Source organism: Elgaria multicarinata, chromosome 10 (assembly GCF_023053635.1).
Source record: "Elgaria multicarinata webbii isolate HBS135686 ecotype San Diego chromosome 10, rElgMul1.1.pri, whole genome shotgun sequence".
In the NCBI taxonomy this organism is placed as follows: Eukaryota; Metazoa; Chordata; class Lepidosauria; order Squamata; family Anguidae; genus Elgaria; species Elgaria multicarinata.
This window is the reverse complement of record NC_086180.1, coordinates 19506772-19528278: the sequence shown is the minus strand read 5'-3', so window position 1 is coordinate 19528278 and position 21507 is coordinate 19506772. Positions and strand designations below refer to the sequence as shown.

The 21507-nt window shown below is 43.3% G+C and overlaps 1 protein-coding gene across 2 annotated transcripts in view; it reads left to right on the top strand.

Annotated features, from left to right (window-relative positions):
• Positions 1-21507, top strand: part of FAM13A (family with sequence similarity 13 member A) — a 164817-nt gene that overhangs the window by 35320 nt on the left and 107990 nt on the right. For both annotated transcript variants that reach the window (XM_063136233.1, XM_063136232.1), the window contains one exon: positions 2738-2818. In XM_063136233.1, coding sequence (XP_062992303.1) covers positions 2738-2818 — 81 coding nt within the window. The remainder of the gene's footprint in view (positions 1-2737; positions 2819-21507) is intronic.

The following is a 21507-nucleotide window of genomic DNA, read 5'->3' as shown; positions in this document are numbered from 1 at the left end:
TGCAGCTCTAAATAACCCTTCCCCATGTAATAACAAATATAGTACTGGCTGCATTCTCGCAAAATGCTAAGCCATAATTACTGAGAATACGGTCTTTTTGTTAATGCACAGGATGCTGATACTTGCTGCCCGTTTGCTCCTGTTGAGCTCCTCCTGCAAGTGAGAGCAACTAAAGTGAAAACTTGGCAGTGTGGAGAAGCTTAGTGTTACATCCTAGCAGGACGTCTGGCTTGTCTTTCCTCTAACAAGTCAAAGTTTGAAGCCAGGGTTTGAAGTTCGCTTATAGATCCAGGCTTGCTCTGTGATTGCCCATGCCCACCATGGGAGGCCTCCATAGCAGCCATTTTGTGAAAGTGCCCACAATACACTCTCAAATTTCTAAATGTGCCCACCAGGCTAAAATGGTTGGAGACCTATGAGCTATACCATGTGGTCTACCTTCTTTCTCAGGTCACTTGCACAGCTTTGGAACCAAAGTCTATTGCATTTGAATAATCCCTGTTAATAGCTATCATTGGTGCTGGACTGAGCATTGGCATCAAATTCCATCACTCTGAGCAGAGTGTTAGCACTGGAAAGCCAGTGTGGTGTGATGGTTAGAGTGTTTGGGCAAGGATAGGGGGCAGTGACAACATGTTAAAATTCCCCACTCAGTTTTGAACCTCACTTGGTGACCTTGGGCCAGTTGCATGCATGCCTTCTGTTGAATGGACAGGAAACTCAAAATCCACTCTAAAGCTGAAATATCACGTATGCTTACCTGGGAGTAAGTCCCATGGAACACAGAGAGACTTTTAATCACACGTGAACATGCATGTGATTGCGCTGCAGGGAACTTAAGTAGTTAGTTTAAAGTTTACTGGCAATCCTTACTGGGAGCACCAAAAATGCACAGAATATGGTCATAGACACACAATCTTAGTTGTTTCTTGTTGACGTTGCTGCTGCTGCAAGTTTCTAGCCCATATGGCTATGAAGTTATGCTGACATTGTGTGAACATGCTTTTGGAAGTCTCAGAAGTTAGGGCAATTGGGAACAGGGCTTAAATCCCCTCCAAAATGTACACAGGAAGCTGCCTTTTACAAGGTCAGACCACTGATCTACCTAGCCCAATATTGTTGCCTGTGATTGGCAGCGGCTCTCCCAGGCGTCAAGTAGGGTTTTTCTCTCTCATCATTGTGCTTCCTTAACTTTAACTGGAACTGCCAGGTCTTAAACCTGGGACTTTCAGAATAAAACTGCCAGTATCATACTGCCTTTATACAAATCTATGGTGTGACCATACTTAGGGCTTATCTACACCAAGCAGGGTATTCCACTATGAAAGAGGTATGAAAGCGGTATATAGAAGGCAGGAGCCACACTACTGCTTTATAGTGGTATTGAAGTGCACTGACAACTGTTGGGGCCCATTGACACATCTACACTAAGCAGGATATAGCACTATGAAAGCCGTGTGAAAGCGATATATGGTATGTGTCATGGGCCCCAAAAGTTGTCAGTGCACTTCAATACCACTATAAAGCAGTACTATGGCTCCTGCCTTTTATATACCACTTTCATACCGCTTTCATAGTGGAATATCCTGCTTGGTGTAGATGAGCCCTTAGAATACTGTGTACAGTTTTGATTACCACATCTAAAAAAAATATTGTAGAGCTGGAAAAAGTGCAGGAAAGGGCATTTAAAACGATCAAGGGACTGGAGCATCTCCCCTACAGGGGAAGATTACATCAGCTGGGGTTGCTCAGCTTGGAAAAAAGGAGGCTAAGAGGATACACGATAGAGGTGTGCAGAATTATGCACGGTGTGGAGAATATGGCTAGGGAGATATTTTCCTCCCTCTCTCATAATACTAGAACCTGGGGTCATCCCATGAAGCTGATCGGTGGGAGATTCAGGACAGATAAAAGGAAATACTTCTTCACACAGTGCATAGTTAAGCTAGGGGATTCACTGCCATCAATTTGACAGTGGCCATCAAGTTGTAGTGATGGTCACCAATTTGGATGGCTTTAAAGGGGGGGTTAGACAAATTCCTGGAGGAGAAGGCTATCAATGTCTGCTAGTCCTGATGACTAAGTGCAACCTCCAGCATCAGAGGCACTAAGTCTGTATACACCAGTTGCTGGGGAACATGGGTGACCCCCTGTTTGTGAGTCTCTGGTTGACGGCTGGTTGGCCACAGTGTAAACAGAACGCTGGACTAGATGGACCCTTGGTCTGTTCCAGCAGGGCTCTTCTTACGTTCTTACATGCAAAGCTCTACCACTGAGCTACTGCTAAACTCCCTGTATATTTCCACTCCCCACGACTAGCAAACGAGAATAAATTGTGCAAAATAGTAAAAATGCAGAATTTAAATGTTGCTCAAATGGCATTCTTTGAAACAGATCACTGTTTCAAAGGTTCTTTGGGCCTTTCTAAGCATGGGATGTTTACATTCCTCTTATTAAGTTTTGCCTTCATATAGCTGCTTTGTTTTGATACGTTGCATGAACAATAGCGGTAATATTAGAATGGTTTTTAATTTATTTAGCTTAGTTTTACAAAATGCGAGTATAGTCAGGAACTCATTCGTGATGCAAACATTAAAACAGTTGCATTCAAAACATTGATATAAAGCAGAGTTGCATGCCAAATTAAATGAACGTAATCAAGCGTGGAAATTGTGTTCTGTTCCTACTTTCACTTTTCTGATACGTTTCTGTAACTGCTTCTAATATCTCCTGACAGGAGGCCACTGGCAAGCAGACACTTCCCATCATTCTAACAAGTGTTAAAAGGGAACCACCAAAGCCAACTCCAAGAAACAAGGTACAGAAAAATGGGCGTATTCCTCGGTATACTTTCTGATGCTATTTTTTGTTTTGGTTGCATTGATACACATGTTTCCTTCTCTCAGGATTACGAGTTGTGCTTTTGAAGTACAGTATGGTGTAGTGGCTAAAAGTGTTGGACTGGGAGTCGGGAGATCCGAGTTCTAGTCCCCACTCAGCTATGGAAACCCACTGGGTGACTTTGGGCCAATAACAGGCCCTCAGCCCAACCTACCTCACAGGGTTGTTGTTGTGAGGATAAAATGGAGAGGAGGAGGAGGATTATGTACGCCGCCTTGGGTCCCTTCGAGGGGAAAAAGACGGGATATAAATGCAATAATAAATAAAAATAAATAAAATAATATAATCTGAAATCTGGGAACTTGTATAAATGATGCAAATTAAGACAGTTTTTCAAAATATTGCCTATTTTGCACAATTATTTTTTGCAGTGTGTGCTGTTTTGCATCATTGAGTTCCCCCCCTCTTCCCTCCCCATTCTTTCCCCCTTGTGTGTCATTATTGTAAAGGCATAATCTTATAGGTTGCACCCCGGGTACTTGCAAGCCCCCGAACTTGGAGGCTTATGAGGATCCTGTGCACTCTCTGCACTTTAGCAAGCTAGGAAAGATCATAGGATTGCCATCCCAGTCTCCTCCTCTCCCCTCTCGGGAACAGCCCCTTGTCCCAATCTCCACACTCTGTTTTACAAGCACAGAGAAACAGCCGGCACAATTCTCTCAATGCCAGCTATGCGGGGGAGGGGGAGAAGGCAGGGAACACAGTTCCTTGGCTCCAAGCTCAGAGCCCTTTCTCTGAGCTCAGAGCCAGGAAACTAAAAAATCCTATGACCTCCAGTTGCTATGTAGGGGACATAGAATTTCTCTTTAAACCTGCAGCCAGGATTGTTGGTTTTTGGTTTGTTGGTTTTTTACTGATTATATATATGCAAGCCGCTCTAAGTGCCTTTTTGGCTAAGGAACAGGATAAAAAACAACAAAAATTTCCGCTTGAAAGGGGCCGGGAACTATGGAGGACACTTCAAGCCCCATCTCAAAGCACTGGAAACCTTAATCAGCTCATTCCGCTCTGACTTTTGAGACCTCAGCAGGCATTGTCCTCACGCTCTCTCGACAGTCATAAGGCCTAGAAACGTGTACTATTTTGTGGGGAGGAATGAAATCTGAGATGACATGGAAGCTGAAATCCTGCAGGCAAACCACAAATTGCACCACCGTATTGCATGTGACGGCTCTCATGATTAAATTCTCCACCATATTAAAAAATCTCTGCCCATAGAAAAATTGTCCTATTAAGAACAAAACTAGGTTAGAATCTTTCTCCGTGACCTGCTACTGTTCTGCGTGGAACATTTTTATTCTAGTTTAATGTTTTCCCCATTGAGGAATATTCTATCTTGTGAGTTCCCATCTTCCGTCTGGAAGTGGTGCAGCCCAGACACAGCTCAATGAGGGACAGTAACATGAGATGTTCAGTCACATGTCATTTCCCCTCCCTTTGTTTGATGTTTTCTTCGTTTTCAAATAAAGACATGCAGGCTTTAGCCAAAGATCCACATGGGCTGGAAAAGTGCTGTCTGCTTTTTTAAGAAAAAAGCCCCGGGGAGAGTAATCCTATAGCTCCTAGACAGCATCTTGGTGGCCTTAGGATAGTTCAGATTTCTGGATCTAAAGTTGGAGACACTGCTCTGACCTTGGAACCAAGTCCGAGGTCCCCACCACCTCCCCCTCACAGCCAGCATGGAGGGAACTGTGCCATGGAGGGAACTCTGAGGTCACAAAAGCAGTCTCAGAGGGGAGGAAAAAGGGGGGGAGGGGACTGGGGAGGCCAGCTTGCGATAAATCCTCCCCCCCCCCCCCAGCCTCCTTCCCTCCCCTTCCTGGGTGCCTCAGCTAGACAGGCGAAAAGTCCAACTAGCTGAAATGCAGAGCAGGAGGATTGCGGAGGAAAAGATTGCTTCCCCCATGACTCCTGCTCTGCATTGGATCCCCATAGGATCGCGCCCTCAGAATCCAACCCCATAGGATCGCGCCCTCAGAATCCAACCCCATAGGATTGCGCCCTCAGAATCCACCCCATAGGATCGTGAGCTCAGAATCCACCCCCATAGGATCGTGAGCTCAGAATCCACCCCCATAGGATCGCACCCTCAGAATCCATCCCCATAGGATATCGCCCTCAGAATCCATCCCCATAGGATATCGCCCTCAGAATCCACCCCATAGGATATCGCCCTCAGAATCCACCCCATAGGATCGCGCCCTCAGAATCCATCCCCATAGGATATCGCCCTCAGAATCCACCCCATAGGATATCGCCCTCAGAATCCACCCCATAGGATCGCGCCCTCAGAATCCATCCCCATAGGATCGCGCCCTCGGAATCCATCTCCATAGGATCGCGCCCTTAGAATCCATCCCCATAGGATCGCAAGCTCAGAATCCACCCCCATAGGATCGCGCCCTCAGTTACTTTCCCCCCTGCATGGCAGAAGATACCGCACAGCGTAAGAGCAGTTGGTGGGCACATTTTAGCTGAAATCCCTCCCGGTGGGGAAAGGATTTCAGGGAGCTGCAGTCCGACACATCTGGAGGGAACCAGTTTGGGGAAGGCTAGAATAAAGCAGAGAGGGGGGAAAACCACTCATGACTGAACATCACGTGTCTTTTGGCTCTGAGAACTAGGCCAGAGCCTTTGATTTAATTTCAGGCTTAGGGCATGTTTTACTTTTGCATGGAATATCTGGTGCACCGCAGATGCCCCCAGTTGTTAAAAAAAATAACAGGAGCCTTTCTACTACAACTCAGAGGACAGAAGCGCCACAAATGGCCTAAATTCCCTTCTGAAGGGTTTTGTACATTATACCTTTTTAGGTACATTAGATTACCAGATGTGTGGGTGTGTCCCATCACCCCCACCGCCCCCTTCAAAACAAATCCCACTAGGTTAAAATTTGCTTCTGGTCTATAGTTTAATAGGGAATATATTTGGCTTTTGATAAGCTGTAAGTATTATTATTATTATTATTATTATTATTATTTATTTATATAGCACCATCAATGTACATGGTGCTGTACAGAGTAAAACAGTAAATAGCAAGACCCTGCCGCATAGGCTTACAATCTAATAAGACTAACAATGCAATCGTATGCACGTCTACTCAGAAATAAACCCCATTGAGTTCAAGAAGTTTTACTTCCAGGTAAGCGCAGACTAAATATATGAACGGAAACTGAGCCCCAAACCAGGTAGGGACTAAGCAGTATAGGACTTGCCCTACCATTTTCACTTATGTGGGGAAAAAAGAGGTAGTGAAACAAGTAGATAGGTTTGTTTGTTTAGGTTGGGAGAGTGGCTTCAGTTGTTTAGGTGTTGGGACTGAATTATTTGTTGTATTTGCATCGAATTTGAATCAGTGATGAACAAACATGATTACCAAGAATGAAAGAGCCATCAGCTAGTTTATCACATTAGGCAACACTAGGAATTACAGCACAACACTCTGCGCATGTTGAAACAGCATTTATTCACGCATAACTAGCTAAGTCTAGAGGAAAAGCACACTAAGGACCAGCATCCTAGAAGAAAAGAGTCAGTTCTGAACAGGTCTTTTCGCTTTGTCCCACCATCTTCCAGGGAGATGGAACACTACACCAAACTACATTACTAGCGTAGTTGTCCCTGATTCTCCCTTTCTTATTCCTCTGTCAGAAAAACAGGCTTGTACTTCTCATCAAAAAGTTTCTCATTGGCTTCCGAGTGCAAGTTATTGAAAGAAACTGTCCTGAGATGCTCTGGCAGATTTTGAAACTCTGTGCCCCTCTGCCCCAGTCCAAGAGTTATCCAAGTTTCGCTTTCTCTCATACCTGGGTCATGCTTTAATGAAGGCCTGCTTTACAGTAAATAGATAAATCAGGCACCTGTTCTTTAAACACTGACAAACAATGGAGATTCCTAAGAGCCGATCTCATCCAAGTTGTTCTATAAACACGCCGTTGGCATGTTTCAGCACGTAAGTCCAGTTCTCTGCCGGTTGCCAGAAGATTTCAGCCATTCCTCTCTTGCGTCGATGTTTGATTGGGATCTGGATTTAATTTTGACATCGGTGCCTTATCGGCCCCGCCCACTGCAGTGCGTACAGAACTACTCATTAGTTATGTACTCATTAGTTCTATTTATGCTGTTCTCGCTGTCTGTTCCCAAGGGCACTGGATCTGTAAATGCTTGAATAAAGACAGGCATGCTAAAACAGAGAGGGTGTAATGCTACATATAGATGGCTTCATCCTTGAACCCAGTGAACTTGGTATTAACGCAAGCTAAGCGTTTACCCTTCCAGACCGAAGAGAATGTCTTCCTCTAATGTTTGCACTGTTGGCTAAGAAGCCTTTCAGGAAGAGGGAGCCAGCCTTGGAATATTGTTACTGTGCTCTTTTCAAACTTAGAATTGGCAAGCTCAGCATGTGCTTATAGAAATGTTGCTTTAACCCTTTATGGTATCTTCTGCTCAGCATGAATTGGTCAATAGCACAGTTTGCTCTGCTTAGGGTGGGCGGGGAGCAGGCTATACCTTGTCATCTCTCTCCCTCTTTCTTTGATCTGGTTTGCACGGCATAACGACCCACCGGGGCTGATCTCCCATGGTGGGTTGTCGTGTTGTGCGAACCCAGTGCTGTTTTTGCAGGGTGGGTTATTTTTCACAAACAAGCCACCCTGAGAACCCACAGCTTGCTTAAGGGTTGTTAATACCTATAGTCGCTTATTGTGTTGTCTGAACCCGGCAGAGTGACTTAGAGCCAACCAGACAGAACGGCAAAAACTGAAATAGGTACCAAGGAGGAGTTCTTCCACAAAGGTGCCTGGGAGCTGGCAGGAGGAATGAGGGGGGAGGCAAGCAACCAACGAACCAACCAACCCATAGTGGCTTATTTGCAGAGCAGTTTAAACTGATGTACGAACTCCTCTATGCTGTTTTTCTTCTTCTTTCCACATCAATTTTAGATGTGGGTCCTTATACATTTAAGCACAATCTTGCATAGAACTGTGCATCAGGTAATACTTTTAACATCATTCAGTTCCCTTTTAGGGCAGCCATCTTGGAGACCCGCATTCACTATTGATGTTTTAGGCACTATGTTAGAACTTTTCTTCTTTTCAGAAAGAGTTTTGACTGGATATTATTTCTGGTGCATTGTCTTGGATACCATTTCAATGCTTTAAGGATGTTAATTTTTATTTTTTTTAGGGTTTTAGGCTGCTGCCATTTTGTTGTATTTGTTTTTATTACTATAATTGTTCAAGTTTCTTATGCTTTATGTGTATGTCTTGGATACCTTGGTAAAAAGGCAAAGAATTATTTCTTTACATAGCAACTATAGACTTCAAAACATTTGGTACAGTATGAGTGAAGTGCACATCATAATTTTTCTGGCTGGTTGCATGGTTTTTTTTAGCCGTTATATATTCCTACAGGTTTGGGTGTTCACGTTTCTTGTCCCAATTTGATTCCACTTGTGTGATTGGTAGTGGTTTTTTTTTTTTCTTTTTTTCTTTTTTCTCAAAGAATTCCCAAATGGCGTAGAGCTACTTGGCCCAGGGCATGTGTACAGCCAAAAGGCCATTGATTTCACATGTAAATTGTACCAATTTTTAGATTTTGGTTTGCTTTTTAATCTACCCAAATACCCCATAATCACCCAAAACAAGCCCCTCTGCCTCTCAAAATCGTTCAGCTATATCTATTTCTCCACATAGGACATGCACCTGTTAAGTGATGTGGCTCCTTCAGAGAGTCACTTTCAGGAAACCACTTCTAGAATTCTGAGGAAAATAACGAGCCCTGTTTCCCCAACTGAATCTTCCAGTCATCTGAGATGACAAAGAGACTTAGTATTTTCCAGTGCTTGGGAAACTTGAGGCAGAGCGCAGTCTATATTGTGTGATTAAAAAAAAACCCATCAGCGGGTGGTTTCTCCCTCCCCCATCCCCAGATATGCATGTCTGCATAAGTGAGTGAGGAGAGAGCGAGAAAATCTGGAACTCAAGTAACTTAAATTTTGCAGAATGCAGAGTTAGGAGAAGTAGCTTGGGGATATGGCAAGCCAGGAATGGGGAACTAAATCTGGCCCTCTCAGGCTCCCAAATGGCCACACCTCCTTCTCCCCATCACCAATCGTTCAGTGGTTTCCCAGCTTTCCCCCTCCTTTTTCTAAAACGTTGAAATACCTCTCCTAAGGCTAGTTACTATCAGTAAGAGCTTTCAGCTAAAATAGGATGGTTTTGTTGTTTATTCGTTCAGTCGCTCCCAACTCTTCGTGACTTCATGGACCAGCCCACGCCAGAGCTTTCTGTCGGCTGTCACCACCCCTAGCTTCCCCAAGGTCAAGTCTGTCACCTCCAGAATATCATTCATCCATCTTGCCCTTGGTCGGCCCCTCTTCCTTTTGCCTTCCACTTTCCCTAGCATCAGCCTCTTCTCCAGGGTATCCTGTCTTCTCATTATGTGGCCAAAGTACTTCAGTTTTGCCTTTAATACCATTCCCTCAAGTGAGCAGTCTGGCTTTATTTCCTGGAGTATGGACTGGTTTGATCTTCTTGCAGTCCAAGGCACTCTCAGAATTTTCCTCCAACACCCCAGTTCAAAAGCATCTATCTTCCTTCGCTCAGCTTTCCTTATGGTCCAGCTCTCGCAGCCATAGGTTACTACGGGGAATACCGTTGCTTTAACTATGCGGACCTTTGTTGTCAGTGTGGTATCTCTGCTCTTAACTGTTTTATCAAGATTTGTCATTGCTCTCCTCCCCAAGAAGTAAACGTCTTCTGATTTCCTGGCTGCAGTCAGTGTCTGCAGTAATCTTTGCGCCCAGAAATACAAAGTCTGTCACTGCCTCCATGTTTTCTCCCTCTATTTGCCAGTTATCAATCAAGCTAGTTGCCATAATCTTGGTTTTTTTGAGGTTTAACTGCAACCCAGCTTTTGCATTTTCTTCTTTCACCTTTGTTGGTATTTTGCCCACACCCCTTTTACCTTTCTCCTCACTCCTTTTAATTTCAGTCATACCCGCCCCTGAAATACAGCCCTGAGAGCTTCTCTGAAATTGAATTTGTTCCCTGAGCTGAAAGAGGTTCTCTATCCAAGTGGTAGGCCGAAACAGACTTCCCATTCCATGCAACGCACACCAAGTGCCTCGGCTGAGCCTCTACTAGAAAGCATGAAGTTATCTAAACACGCATAGAACTGTTTAGATAACTTCATGCTCAAAACATAATTTTGATCTGGTTTTTTTATCTGATTTAGGTTTTAAATGTGGAATTACATATTGGTATGCTTACCCAGACACTAATGGGAACTTGTGGCCCTCCTGATATTGGTGGACTCCAACTCCAGTCAGCCCCAGCCAGCATGGTCAGGGTTAATGGGAATTGTAGCCCGGCAATATGTAGAGGACAATAGGTTCTAATATGTCTAATTTGCTGCATTTCTTTTATTTTATGTATTTGAAGGGTATCTATCTATACCACACTTCAGTTTAAATTTTCAATATGGTTTAAAATAGTAGCCCTATTCAGATGTTTGTGTAGATCAAACGCTAGTCCTATTCAGGTGTTCATGTAACTCAAACGAGTGAGGAGAAAGAATACTCCAGCCCTGCCTCATTGTGTTTGTCACTGTGTACTTGTGGAGGGGGAGTCTCTGAAGAGGAGAGCCTCCTATATCTGTGGGACTCTATGCCTGCCAGAACACTGAAAAATCACCATTCTAGTTCACATGGAGAACCTCTACGGTTGTAGAATGCTCTCCTCTTCAGGCACTCACCCTCCATGAGTAGAGGGGCTAGAGTGCTCTTGCATGTTTGATCTACACAACTAGAAAATGCCTGGATAGGGTTTGGAATACAGCTCTTTTGTTTTAACGCAGGATAGAATATAACTGGCCAAATAGGTTAGAAAAGATTAAAGCCCCATGATGTTGAAACCTTCAGGAAACACCATTGTTGTATATTCTTTGTTTCTCATAGAGAGGGAAAGATGCTATCAGGATTCTAGGTGCCCCTTGTCCCGTTCTGTTGCTTCAACGATTGAAGTTACTTTTTTCTTCCCTACCCTACCCAGAGCAAACTTAAGTGTTCAGGGTTTGTTTGTTTTTTAAAGCAAAAGTCAAGATCTCGCTTTTAAAATTTGCACATATTAATAGATACAGGCACACGAAGAGAAAAGAAATGAGAACTGGGTATGATATTAACTACATAGCAGAGAAATTAGGACATCCAGGAAGTAGCTGGCTATGTTTCTTATGATTCCAGTCTCAAGTGCTCTGTTGAATCTTTGACTACTTAACATAATGCAGCTGTCCTAGGAGAAAAAATAATGTCAAAAGCCAGGGCTTGATTCATTTCAGTGTTCCCCTGTGGCCTTGCACCCAGTAGCAGTAGGAATTTGGGGTGTGATTAGGGGGAGTATGGACAAAACATCCTCTTAACTTGGAAGAAGTGGGATTTAACTTGGAAAAAGTGGGATTTCACAATTACAAAAATTCTCTCTTGGCTCTCTGAGTTTATTGAGACAGGAGCTACACTGCTGCTTTGTAACAGTATTGAAGTGCACTGACAACTGTTGGGGCCTATGACACATTCCATATACCATTTTCAAATAGCTTTCCTAGTGTTATATCCTGTTTGGTGTACTTCTGGCCTTATTTATTGTATTTATTATAGCATTTTTCTGTCCTTTAGCCAAAAAGGCTCTCAAGGCGACTTATAAAAATATTTCATGCTTGAGCATGTGGTGCAAAGTACAAATTTCTGGTGTTGTGAGGGCCATGAGCCCGTGGCTGGATTTGCAACGAGGGTGGCTACTTAGCAAGCATCGCCAAAAAAAGAGGAAACCCATTCCTAAAAACAAGAGGACAATAGAGGACACAGCTTTGCATGTGATACACATATGCTAACTTCCATCTAGATGGAAATTTAGGGGGGGGGAATACTATAATTGAAATAGAAATAAAATATATTTTGTAGTGGGGAAAGCTGTGAGCAGGTCACCACTGTTCTCATTTGTTGTGGTTCTTTATCTTAAACTGGAGTTGGATTGGACAGTCCTTTAAAGAGAGGAGAGCCCCCTGTAAGGTAGGACACATGGCTACCCTATTTGCAACGCTGGAGCTGTGTGGCCAACTTTGCGTCTCTCTGGAGCAAGTTTTTGGCAGCAACTATAACCACTCACCATTCTTTCGCTTATCTAAACAGTCGAACTGACTTCATTTCCTCTGTACTTCTTCCTTCGGATGATCAGCAGAGGGCAATTCCCCTTTTGACTGCGTCACGCTGGAACAAGGGAAGCAGGATTGTCAATAGTAGCAAAGGTTTTCTGCTGTTTGCGGGGCAATTTCCACGTACACAGACAGGGCTTTTGCCTTCAGCCATGCTGGATCACAGCAAGGATCCATCTAGTCCAGCATTCTGTTTACAAAGGAAACAACCAGCTGTTGACCAGGAACCCACAAGCAGGACACAAATGCAACAGCACCTTCCTACCCATGTTCCCAACAACTGGTGTATACAGGCTTACTGCCTCTGATACTGGAGGTAGCACATAATGTAGCTATCAGAACTAGTAGCAATTGATAGTCTTCTCCTCCAATAATTTATCTAACCCCCATTTAAAGCCAGCCAAACTGGTGTCCATATAAGAACTGGGAGTTTTAGAGCTTTTTCTATCTAAGCATGCATAAGATTGCGCCCTTAGTCTCACATATGTCTCCCTAAGTTCATAGTCTGGCTGAAATTCTTTCCCTCTTATGCATCTAACACATTTTTAGAGATGAAACAGAGGTGTGAGCATCTATGTATATTATTCAATTCTGTGCTAGCACAGCTGAAGCATTGATTCTGCTCTCAGGAATGTAATTCACCATTTTGAGATTCTTGTCTTTTTATTTTTCATCCCAAATAAAAATCCTTGCAAGTTTCTAGCCCTTATGGGTTGTGGAGGCAATGCCCAATGAAATCTAGAGCACCAGAGAACAAGATTTCCAGTGATCCTTCCTCATAAGTTGCAGAGGTACCATGCAAATGAAAGGAAATTTGCAAATGAATAGGATATAGGGAAATTTGCATAATTTATAGTGATAGGAGAATTCAGTTATGCTTGGAGTAGAATTGTGATTCCCCCCCCCCACCTTCTTAGCCCTGTTCATTGTCACACAATATTATCAGCAATCCTCAACTTCCATGCATATATATATTTCTGTGCCGGGGGAGATTATGAAAGATTAATCAGAAAAGAGGAGACTGGCAGACTCTGTTTCCTTTATTGCCGTTTATTCTAGCCTAAACAAAATAAGGGTAGGTATTTAATTACATGGTGAAGGTTGATAAGTGGGAGATTTTTAGTACAGGCAATAAAGCTTACAGAAAAACACACATACTCCTCCCAATTGTCAAACTTTTCACACGTCAACCATTCTAGGTTTTGTTTTTGTTCCTCAATATTGCCAGGCATTTTCCCCCCTCCAAATATCCCCCTCCAAATACAAACAAGTGATCTTTACCAGTGGGGTCTGGTAAGCTTCATAAAAAATATCCATTAATATTCTATCCTTATTTAAGAAACACAAGAAGCACATTTTTATCGTTTTTTTTTTACTTTTAAAGTATTATTGTTTCCTACAATAAAAGGGTGCCTGTTCCTATTTTATTCCTGTGTTTTTGTGTTTTGTGTTTGTTTGTTTTGCTCTAGCATATCAGAAATGTAGAAGCAGTTGTAAACCATGGAATGATAGTAGGGAGAAGAAAATGTGGGTTGTGTGCCTCACAACTGAAGTAGCAGAACATGCCTGTGCCTAAAGCTCCCCAGCTGCACCCCACCCCCTGTAAGACGATTCAGTCTAGGGTCTAAATTTTCCTAGCTGCACCATCACTGGCGCATACATAGTTAATGCACAAAGTCGACTTGAAAATCACTGTTTTCAATCCTTCACGGTCATGCTGAGATTTTCTTTGTACCCTTCTCTTGGACATTGTAAAAACTGGCAATTGAGCAGCAGGACGCTCTTTTTACTCTCCCAGGAAAGCTTCTCTTAAACTTTACACTGTAAGGTAAAACTAGCCTAGAAGTGACATGGTTTCTTGCCAAGTAACAAAAAAAAACCCACCCCTGACTAATCTTGCCATTTTGGAAACCAGCAGGGAATAGGGTGGATGGGGTGAGAGCGTTGGATTTACAAAAGATGGAAGGGGCTGTCAGTCTGGACTCTTACGTAACATACAGAAAAATACCCAGCTACCAAAACCCTGTGCAAACATAAATCTGCCATTGTCAACAATGGAGCAAAACACGTAAAGATTACAGTTGAAAATTGCCTGGGCAATTCTGTTTTTTGTATTCTCTCAGATGAATCCTGTATACTTTTAAGCTCTTGTTATTACTTATGAATGCGAGCCATTTAATATGCCGGCTGCAGTTATGTCATTGTGGGTGTCCTAATAATTTAATAGCATACTGTCAAAATATACGTCTGCCTCCTTTCATCTTGTCTCTGCAGAAAAGAAAGCAATTATTTAATCTCTTTAATTTCTTGAATTGCAGGTTTTTCACGTTTCCCCTGTTTTGTGACTGTTGTGGTTGTTTTGCTTAAATTCTGATTGCGTTCATTTCAGGGAGGTTATTCATTCAGTTTTCTTGGATGAATAGAGAGGAGAAAGAGGTCTCGTTAAATGTGGTTAGATGAGTTACAGTGGCAATTTTTAGCGTGGCCACAAAAAGCATTTAGTCAAGGGTCATAAGTGAATCCCCAATTCAAAAATGTTGTTGTTGTTGTTGTTATCTAATTAAAGATCTCACTTGAGGAATCTGAAATTCCAGACCTGGGAACATAGGAAGTAGCCTTATACCAGGTCAGACTGTTGGTTGTATCCAGTGGTAGTCCTATTTAGAGTAGACCCATTGTCCCTTTTCAAAGCTGTTTATTTGTTTATTTTATTGAATTACCGCTCAAGTGGCAAATGCCCTTGGGGCAATTTACAGTCATGAAGCAACACCACCAACAAGAAAATAACAAAAGCAAAAAATACAACTATAAAATATCAAAATAATATGTTATTAAATATTAAATACATTAAAATGTTCAAGAGCCAGCAGTAAAATTATTAATTAGAGCATCGGATTAAAGATGAAATGCCTGCTGGAAGAGGAAGGTCTGAAACTGGTGTCTAAATCTCCCTGGGGAGGGTTTTTCCACAACTGTAGGGGGGACTACAGAAAAAGGTCCTTCCTTGGTACCCCCACCCCCTGCCCTGTTGCACCATTATGGGTGGTGGCATGGCCCCCAGAGAAGAGTCTTCAAATATGATCTTGGCAATCAGGCAGGGACATATAGGAGAAGACTCTCCGTCAGATAGACTGGTCCGAAGCCATTTAGGGCTTTAAGGTCAGCACCACCACTTTGAATTGGGCCTGGAAAATGGTTAGTATCTAAGCTACTGGCGAACACCCCATATTGGGGGTGGTGAATTCTATATGTTAATTAAGTGTTGTGTGGGAAAGTAATTTCCTCTGTCTGTCCTGAGCCTACTTCCAGTCAGCTTCATTGGATAACTGAAAGGCCTAGTATTACAAGGTTCTGATTCTCACTGAAGATTTAAACTTATGTCTAAATTGTGGAAGTTAACTTGATGGCATGCTCTGTACAAAAGAAAAGAAGGAAATTACACCCTCTCTCTCTCTCTTTCCCACTCACTCTCTCTCTCTCTCACACACACACACCTAACATGTCATGAAGAAGGGGCTAGGTGCAAGCCATGACATGCCAGTTATCAATGTGTAGGCAATTCTTTTAAGATGGAGGAGCATTCACCCATGAGAGCTTCCACCTGCAGTCTGAAGTGGTACGGTCCCAGCATAAGTGCAGTCTGAAGTGGTTCAGTCCCAACACAAGTGCAATCTAAAGCGGTACACCTCTGACACAAGTGAGCCACAGTGAGAATTAAGTAAAAAGAGGCGTTAGGTTTCAAGGCAAGACAGGACAGTTGGGTAAACTACACCAGCTGTTCCCAATTCCTCTCCCAGCTAGTATGGCCACCAGTTTTGGAAAAGCTGGGCTAGACAATCTGTTGGGCTCCTTCTAGATTTCAGAAGGAAGATTTGCAGATGTAAGAGGCACATTGCTCACTATGAGTAATGACAACAGATTGAAGCAGATGGTCACAATTGAACCCTATGGCTGTCTTTCTCCCTCACTTTTTAATTTCCAGTCACTTCAGTATGAAGGGAAGCAGAAGTCAATGGTGTTTATGTGAGCTTTCTGTGGCCCTTGAAAGACCTGTGCATTTCTCCCTGATTTATCATGCAGTGTATATCAATGCCAACGATGTCAACGAGGCACCCAAATTCTTTCATTAGGCTGTAATTCTGTGTCAGAGATGCTAAGTATAAGAATACCATAAATGGAGAAGGACTGGTTTCCAGGCAAAGCATACTGGCCCATTTGGGTGTACATAGATGGACTTCAGCAGAGTAATGCTTTGTTATGGCACAGTCATTACTTTTTGTGAGCAAAATAAACTCCTTAAGGACTTCTTCCGTATTTATACCCAAACTGCTGCTGCTGAAAAGGAATGATGGATATGTCCGGCACTTTGCCTCTGTTGCTAATTCTTGGGCTATTTCTATCACCATTGGCCTTAGATTGGGGAAGGAACTTAAAGCAAGATACCGGGTTTGATCTGTAAATCCCCAAATGAATTTTAGGGACGATCTTCTGCATTATGACCATGATGAACTTTGTAATCAACCGATAACTTCCGTTTTCCTTTTTTTCAAAGGGCAGCTGTATTAGCCTGTTGCAGCACAAACAATAGTCATGTGGCACCTTAAAGACTAACAAATGTATTCTGGCATAAGGTTTCATGGACAAAGTCTACTTGCATCTGATGAAGTGGACTGTGTTCACAAAAGCTTATGCCAGAATAAATTTGTTAGTCTTTGAAGTGTCACAAGACTCTTGCTACCCCCCCTTTTAATCTGGATAATTCTTCTAGTCTAGGCAACAAGAAAGGTGAGGGCTTGAAAGCCGTCAGGGTGTGTGTGTCCGGCCTTCTCTTGAATTCACTTTCATAGGAGTTCTTATTGGCAAACCAAGATCAACAAGGGAAGAGGGCCTTTTCAGTGGTGGCCCCCACAATTATGGAACGATCTCCCCAACGAGGCTCGCCTGGCACCAACCTTGTTATCTTTTTGGCGCCAGGTCAGAACTTTTCTCTTCTCCCAGGCATTTAATAGCGGATCCTGAGTTTTTTTTAAACTGATCCCAGAAAAGTTGTTTTAAATGGATATTGCCTGTTTTTATGCTTTTTGTGGTTTTAAATTTTATATATTTGTTTTTTAATGTTCACTGTTTTAATCTTTGTAAACCACCCAGAGAGCTTTGGCTATCGAACAGCATATAAATGTAATAAATAAATAAAACAATAAATAAATAATACTCTCTGTATTATCCAAACGGGACTTGGGACAGTTTAGGCAGTAGATGGGTTTTCTGTGATTTTTTCAGATGCTCTGAAGTTGGAACAATAGGTTTGTCACTAAGAGGTTTTCTAAACAAGGCATTTATTATGCGCTCATGTTTCCTCACTCATGGTATTTTGTGGGTACTTTATAGGATGTCATCATCCTCCAGGGCCTCTCCTGCTCTTTGCAACCATTATAGCATTGTTGTTGTTTTTCTAATGAGCAAAGTCTGGTATTTATTTAATTTATTGTTATTGCATTTATGCTGACCGGCAGAGCCACTTCTGGTATTTTCTGCCTCAGGTACCAAAATAACTTGACTAGCCTTGGTCATGACTTGGGGGGGGGGGGCGCTCACTTGTTTTTCTGCCTCAAGCAGCAAAATGTCTTGGTCTGACCCTGTTCCAGGGCAAACCCTCCCACTGTACACGGCACTGCTGGGGTTGTGTCGCTTTGTCAATAACTGTCTTTTTAAAGAAAGGTATGCTGATGTCGTGAAGTCACACAGACCTCTGATCCTTTTGGCTTTCCCCCCTCCCCAGAGAGGCCTTGGGAAAGCAGGCGAGACAGTGAGACTTCCTGGAGGCTGCCTAGGAATGGGCAGCTGGGTGTGGTGGATTGGGACTCATCTGTCTTCGCTTTGCGGTTGCCTAAAAATATATCCTAATGGGCAAATGATAGTTTAAGAATGATTTGCGGATTCCCTGTTGTAGTGTTTGTCATAGGCCCATTCCCTGAGCTCGGCCAGGGTTTCTGAATGACCTGCATTAAATAGGGTGACCATATGAAAAGAAGGACAGGGCTCCTGTATCTTTAATGGTTGTATTGAAAATGAAATTTCAGCAGGTGTCATTTGTATATATGGGGAACCTAGTGAAATTTCCTCTTCATCACAACAGTTAAAGCTGCAGATGCTCTGCCCTCTTTTGAATCTGGTCACTCCAGTATAGCTCCTGCAGCTTTAACTGTTGCGATGAAGAGGGAATTTCACCAGGTTCTCCATATATACAAATGACACCTGCTGAAATTCCCTTTTCAGTACAACTGTTAAAGATACAGGAGCCCTGTCCTTCTTTTCGTATGGTCACCCTATACATAACCACAGTTTAAACCTGCTCACTAACCATTTGTTGCAAAAGGGTTCGCAGCCTAACCATGGCTTAGCGTGTCGTCTGAACAGGCACATAGTCTGGGATTGCTATAGGAGGTGTAGTAGCGGCTGATGCACCTTAGCTGAAATCTCAGGTAGTTGGATGCGATAAGGCATTGTTTACAGCACACACACACACACACACACACACACACACACACCCCGGTGGCCTTCTGGTGTCTTAATTAAAGAAGCATCCCTGAAAGGTCATTTGAGGAGCAGTTCAAATTGGGACAACCACTCAACTTGTATAAACTTAGCTTCTGTAAAAGAGGTAACTTGAGCAGACCTTGTTCCATCCAACAAGAAGCAACAGCAGTTTAGATAAATCTCTCACTTTGCTGTTTGTATCTGCCAAAAGAGTCAATAACTTCTTACATGTAACTGTGGAAAACTATATGTCTATATCGGAGAATCCCTCAAGGAGTGTTTCACAAGTCTATGTCAGGGGCCAGAATGGTTGCGCATCTGCAAAATCCCACATCCCCCAGCAAGGAGCCCACTATTGAGAATCCTCTGGCCATGCCAGACCCCGGGGTCATTCAATGAAGCTGATTGGTGGGCGATTCAGGACAGATAAAAGGAAGGACTTCTTCACCCAACTCATAGTTAACTCTGGAATTCACTACCGCAAGATGTAGATGGCTTCCAATTTGAATGGCTGTAAAAGAGGGTTCGATAAATTCCTGGAGGAGAAGGCTAACAATGGCTACTAGTCCTCCAGGATCATAGGCAGTAAGCTTATATATACTAGTTTTTGTGAAATATGAGCAGGAGGGTGATCATGTCCCACCTGTCGGTTTCCCATGGGCAGCTGGTTGGCCACTATGTGAACAGAACGCTGGACTAGATGCACCCTTGGTCTGACCCAGCATGCCTCTTCTTTTGTTCTTTTTCCTCAGCGTTGCCACCTGTGTGATCACCCACCCTCTTCCCTTCGGTCTGCATGGAAGAAATGGCACATATTATTTAGAGCAGCTTTGGTAGTGCAGCTGGGAAAGATCTCTGCCTGACTCTCTTCAGGGTCACCATCAATTAGAGTAGGCAGCAGTGTGCTAGGTGGACCAATGGCCTGATTCAGTATAAGGCCATTTCTACATCAGTAGAGGGGGGAGATTCCACACTTACCTCCTTCCGGGATCGTGCCCTGTGTCCAAATGACCAGTGTGACATCTGGAATGGGAGGAGGGACATCGCACGAGTGGAGGTGGCCATTTTTAAAAAAGTAACAGGCGCTAGAGTACACTCACGCCCCAACAAAAGGTAAGTGAGGGGGAAGCCCCAAGCCCTCTCCCCCCCCACCCCCGATCCCTCCTGGCCTGGCTCCTTCCCTCTACTGCTCCCTGCTATTTGTGGGGAGGAGGGAAGAAGCTGGGACGGGTGGCCACACCTCCCGCAGTCTCGGGATGATCCCGAGACCGCAGGAAGAATCGGATTTTCCCAGGGATTATTTATCCCTGGGGAAACCCGCACTCACCCCCTCTGCCCCCAGGAGTCCCTGTGCATCATTTGGACACACAGGGACTCTGCCATGACCAGCCCACATTTCCGAGCTGGTGTAAAACGGCCTAGGGCAGCTTTATAAGTGCAAATTCTGTTCCTCTTTGGAGGCTCTTCTTTGAACCCCATTGCCATCTCAGCTACGATGGAGAGGCTCTTGCAACAGCACCTGCTTGGTTGTGGCAGTCAGGACTTGGAATGGCTTCCCAAGAGTGGTTCACCTGGGCTCTTCACTGCCTGTCTTTAGGCAAGCAATAAGTACTGTTTCAGAACTTCTAATTTTATTGTAACTTTGAGGCTGTTTTTAATCATTTTAGCTGCTGTACTAGTTTTGTTTTAGTTTTTAGTAGGAATGGATGTTTCCAGTCTGTATCATTTTCACATGTATTTAGTCATCATTCTGTTCCATCCAATTTCTGCACCAGTATGCAGTTGGGAGGGGAGGAAACACAAAGAAAAAAAATATTTTATTTTGAACACAATTTTGGTAATACATGCATATTTCTACACAGCTTTCCCTATTATACACATCTTTGTATGTAGTTTTTGAATTACAAAATTCAGAGAAGACCACAATCCAAAGGATTACCATGTTCCAATCCATGTATTAGATCGGGAAGTGCAAATTAGGTCAGTTTGCTTAAAAATGCTGCCCAATTGAAATTCTCCCCCATCCCTTATTTTTTAGTTTTCAAACTGAGAACTGCAACAAAATGTTACAGTGTAGAATACACTGTTCAGGTTTGCAGCTACTCCATTCTATCCCATCACCACGACCCATTTTCCAATCCCACCCTCACCCTGTTTTCTTCTCAACAGTCAACATTCCATGTCCAGTCTTCAGTGGGTTGTTTGGGGGTGTCTCCCCACCCTGCACCCAGGGTGTATTTTGCTAAGTGTTTTTGTAGTTCTGCAAATATCAGAGTTTCTTGAAGTTTCCTGATATCTCCCCCTTGTGCATGCATAGTGCAGTTTCATCTACAGAAAAACTGTCTTCTAGAATGGAGATTGTGGTTCTTATGTACAACGGTGGCCCTGCAACAAAACGTTGCAATGTAGAGTGCTTCTATTCCTGGTTGCAGCCACTCCATTCCACTCCCAACTGCCTCTTGTTTTGCACTTCTCTTAGCAGTCAGTATTCCATGTCAATTGGGCATGTTCAGTCCTCATTGAGATGTTTTGGATCTGCCCTTCATGCCCTGAACATTTGTACTTCTGCAAACTTCAGGGTTCCTCAGAATCTGCTGATACCTCTTTTTTTATATGCGGGTGGAGCCATTTTAGCTCTAAAGAGAAGGTATTTGCAGAACTGAATTAGAAACAATATGTAAATCGGGTCCTGCAACAATATGTTGCAGTGTATATCCCTGGTGTCCATGTGTTATCTAAGCTTTTGGCTGAGCGGCTTGAAGAAACAAAATTTAACATAACAAAAGCTGGAGTCCTTTGTCTAGCTTGTACTGTGGGATGCTCCTGGTCAGTGTTCCACCCCACCCCACTCCATTCCATTCC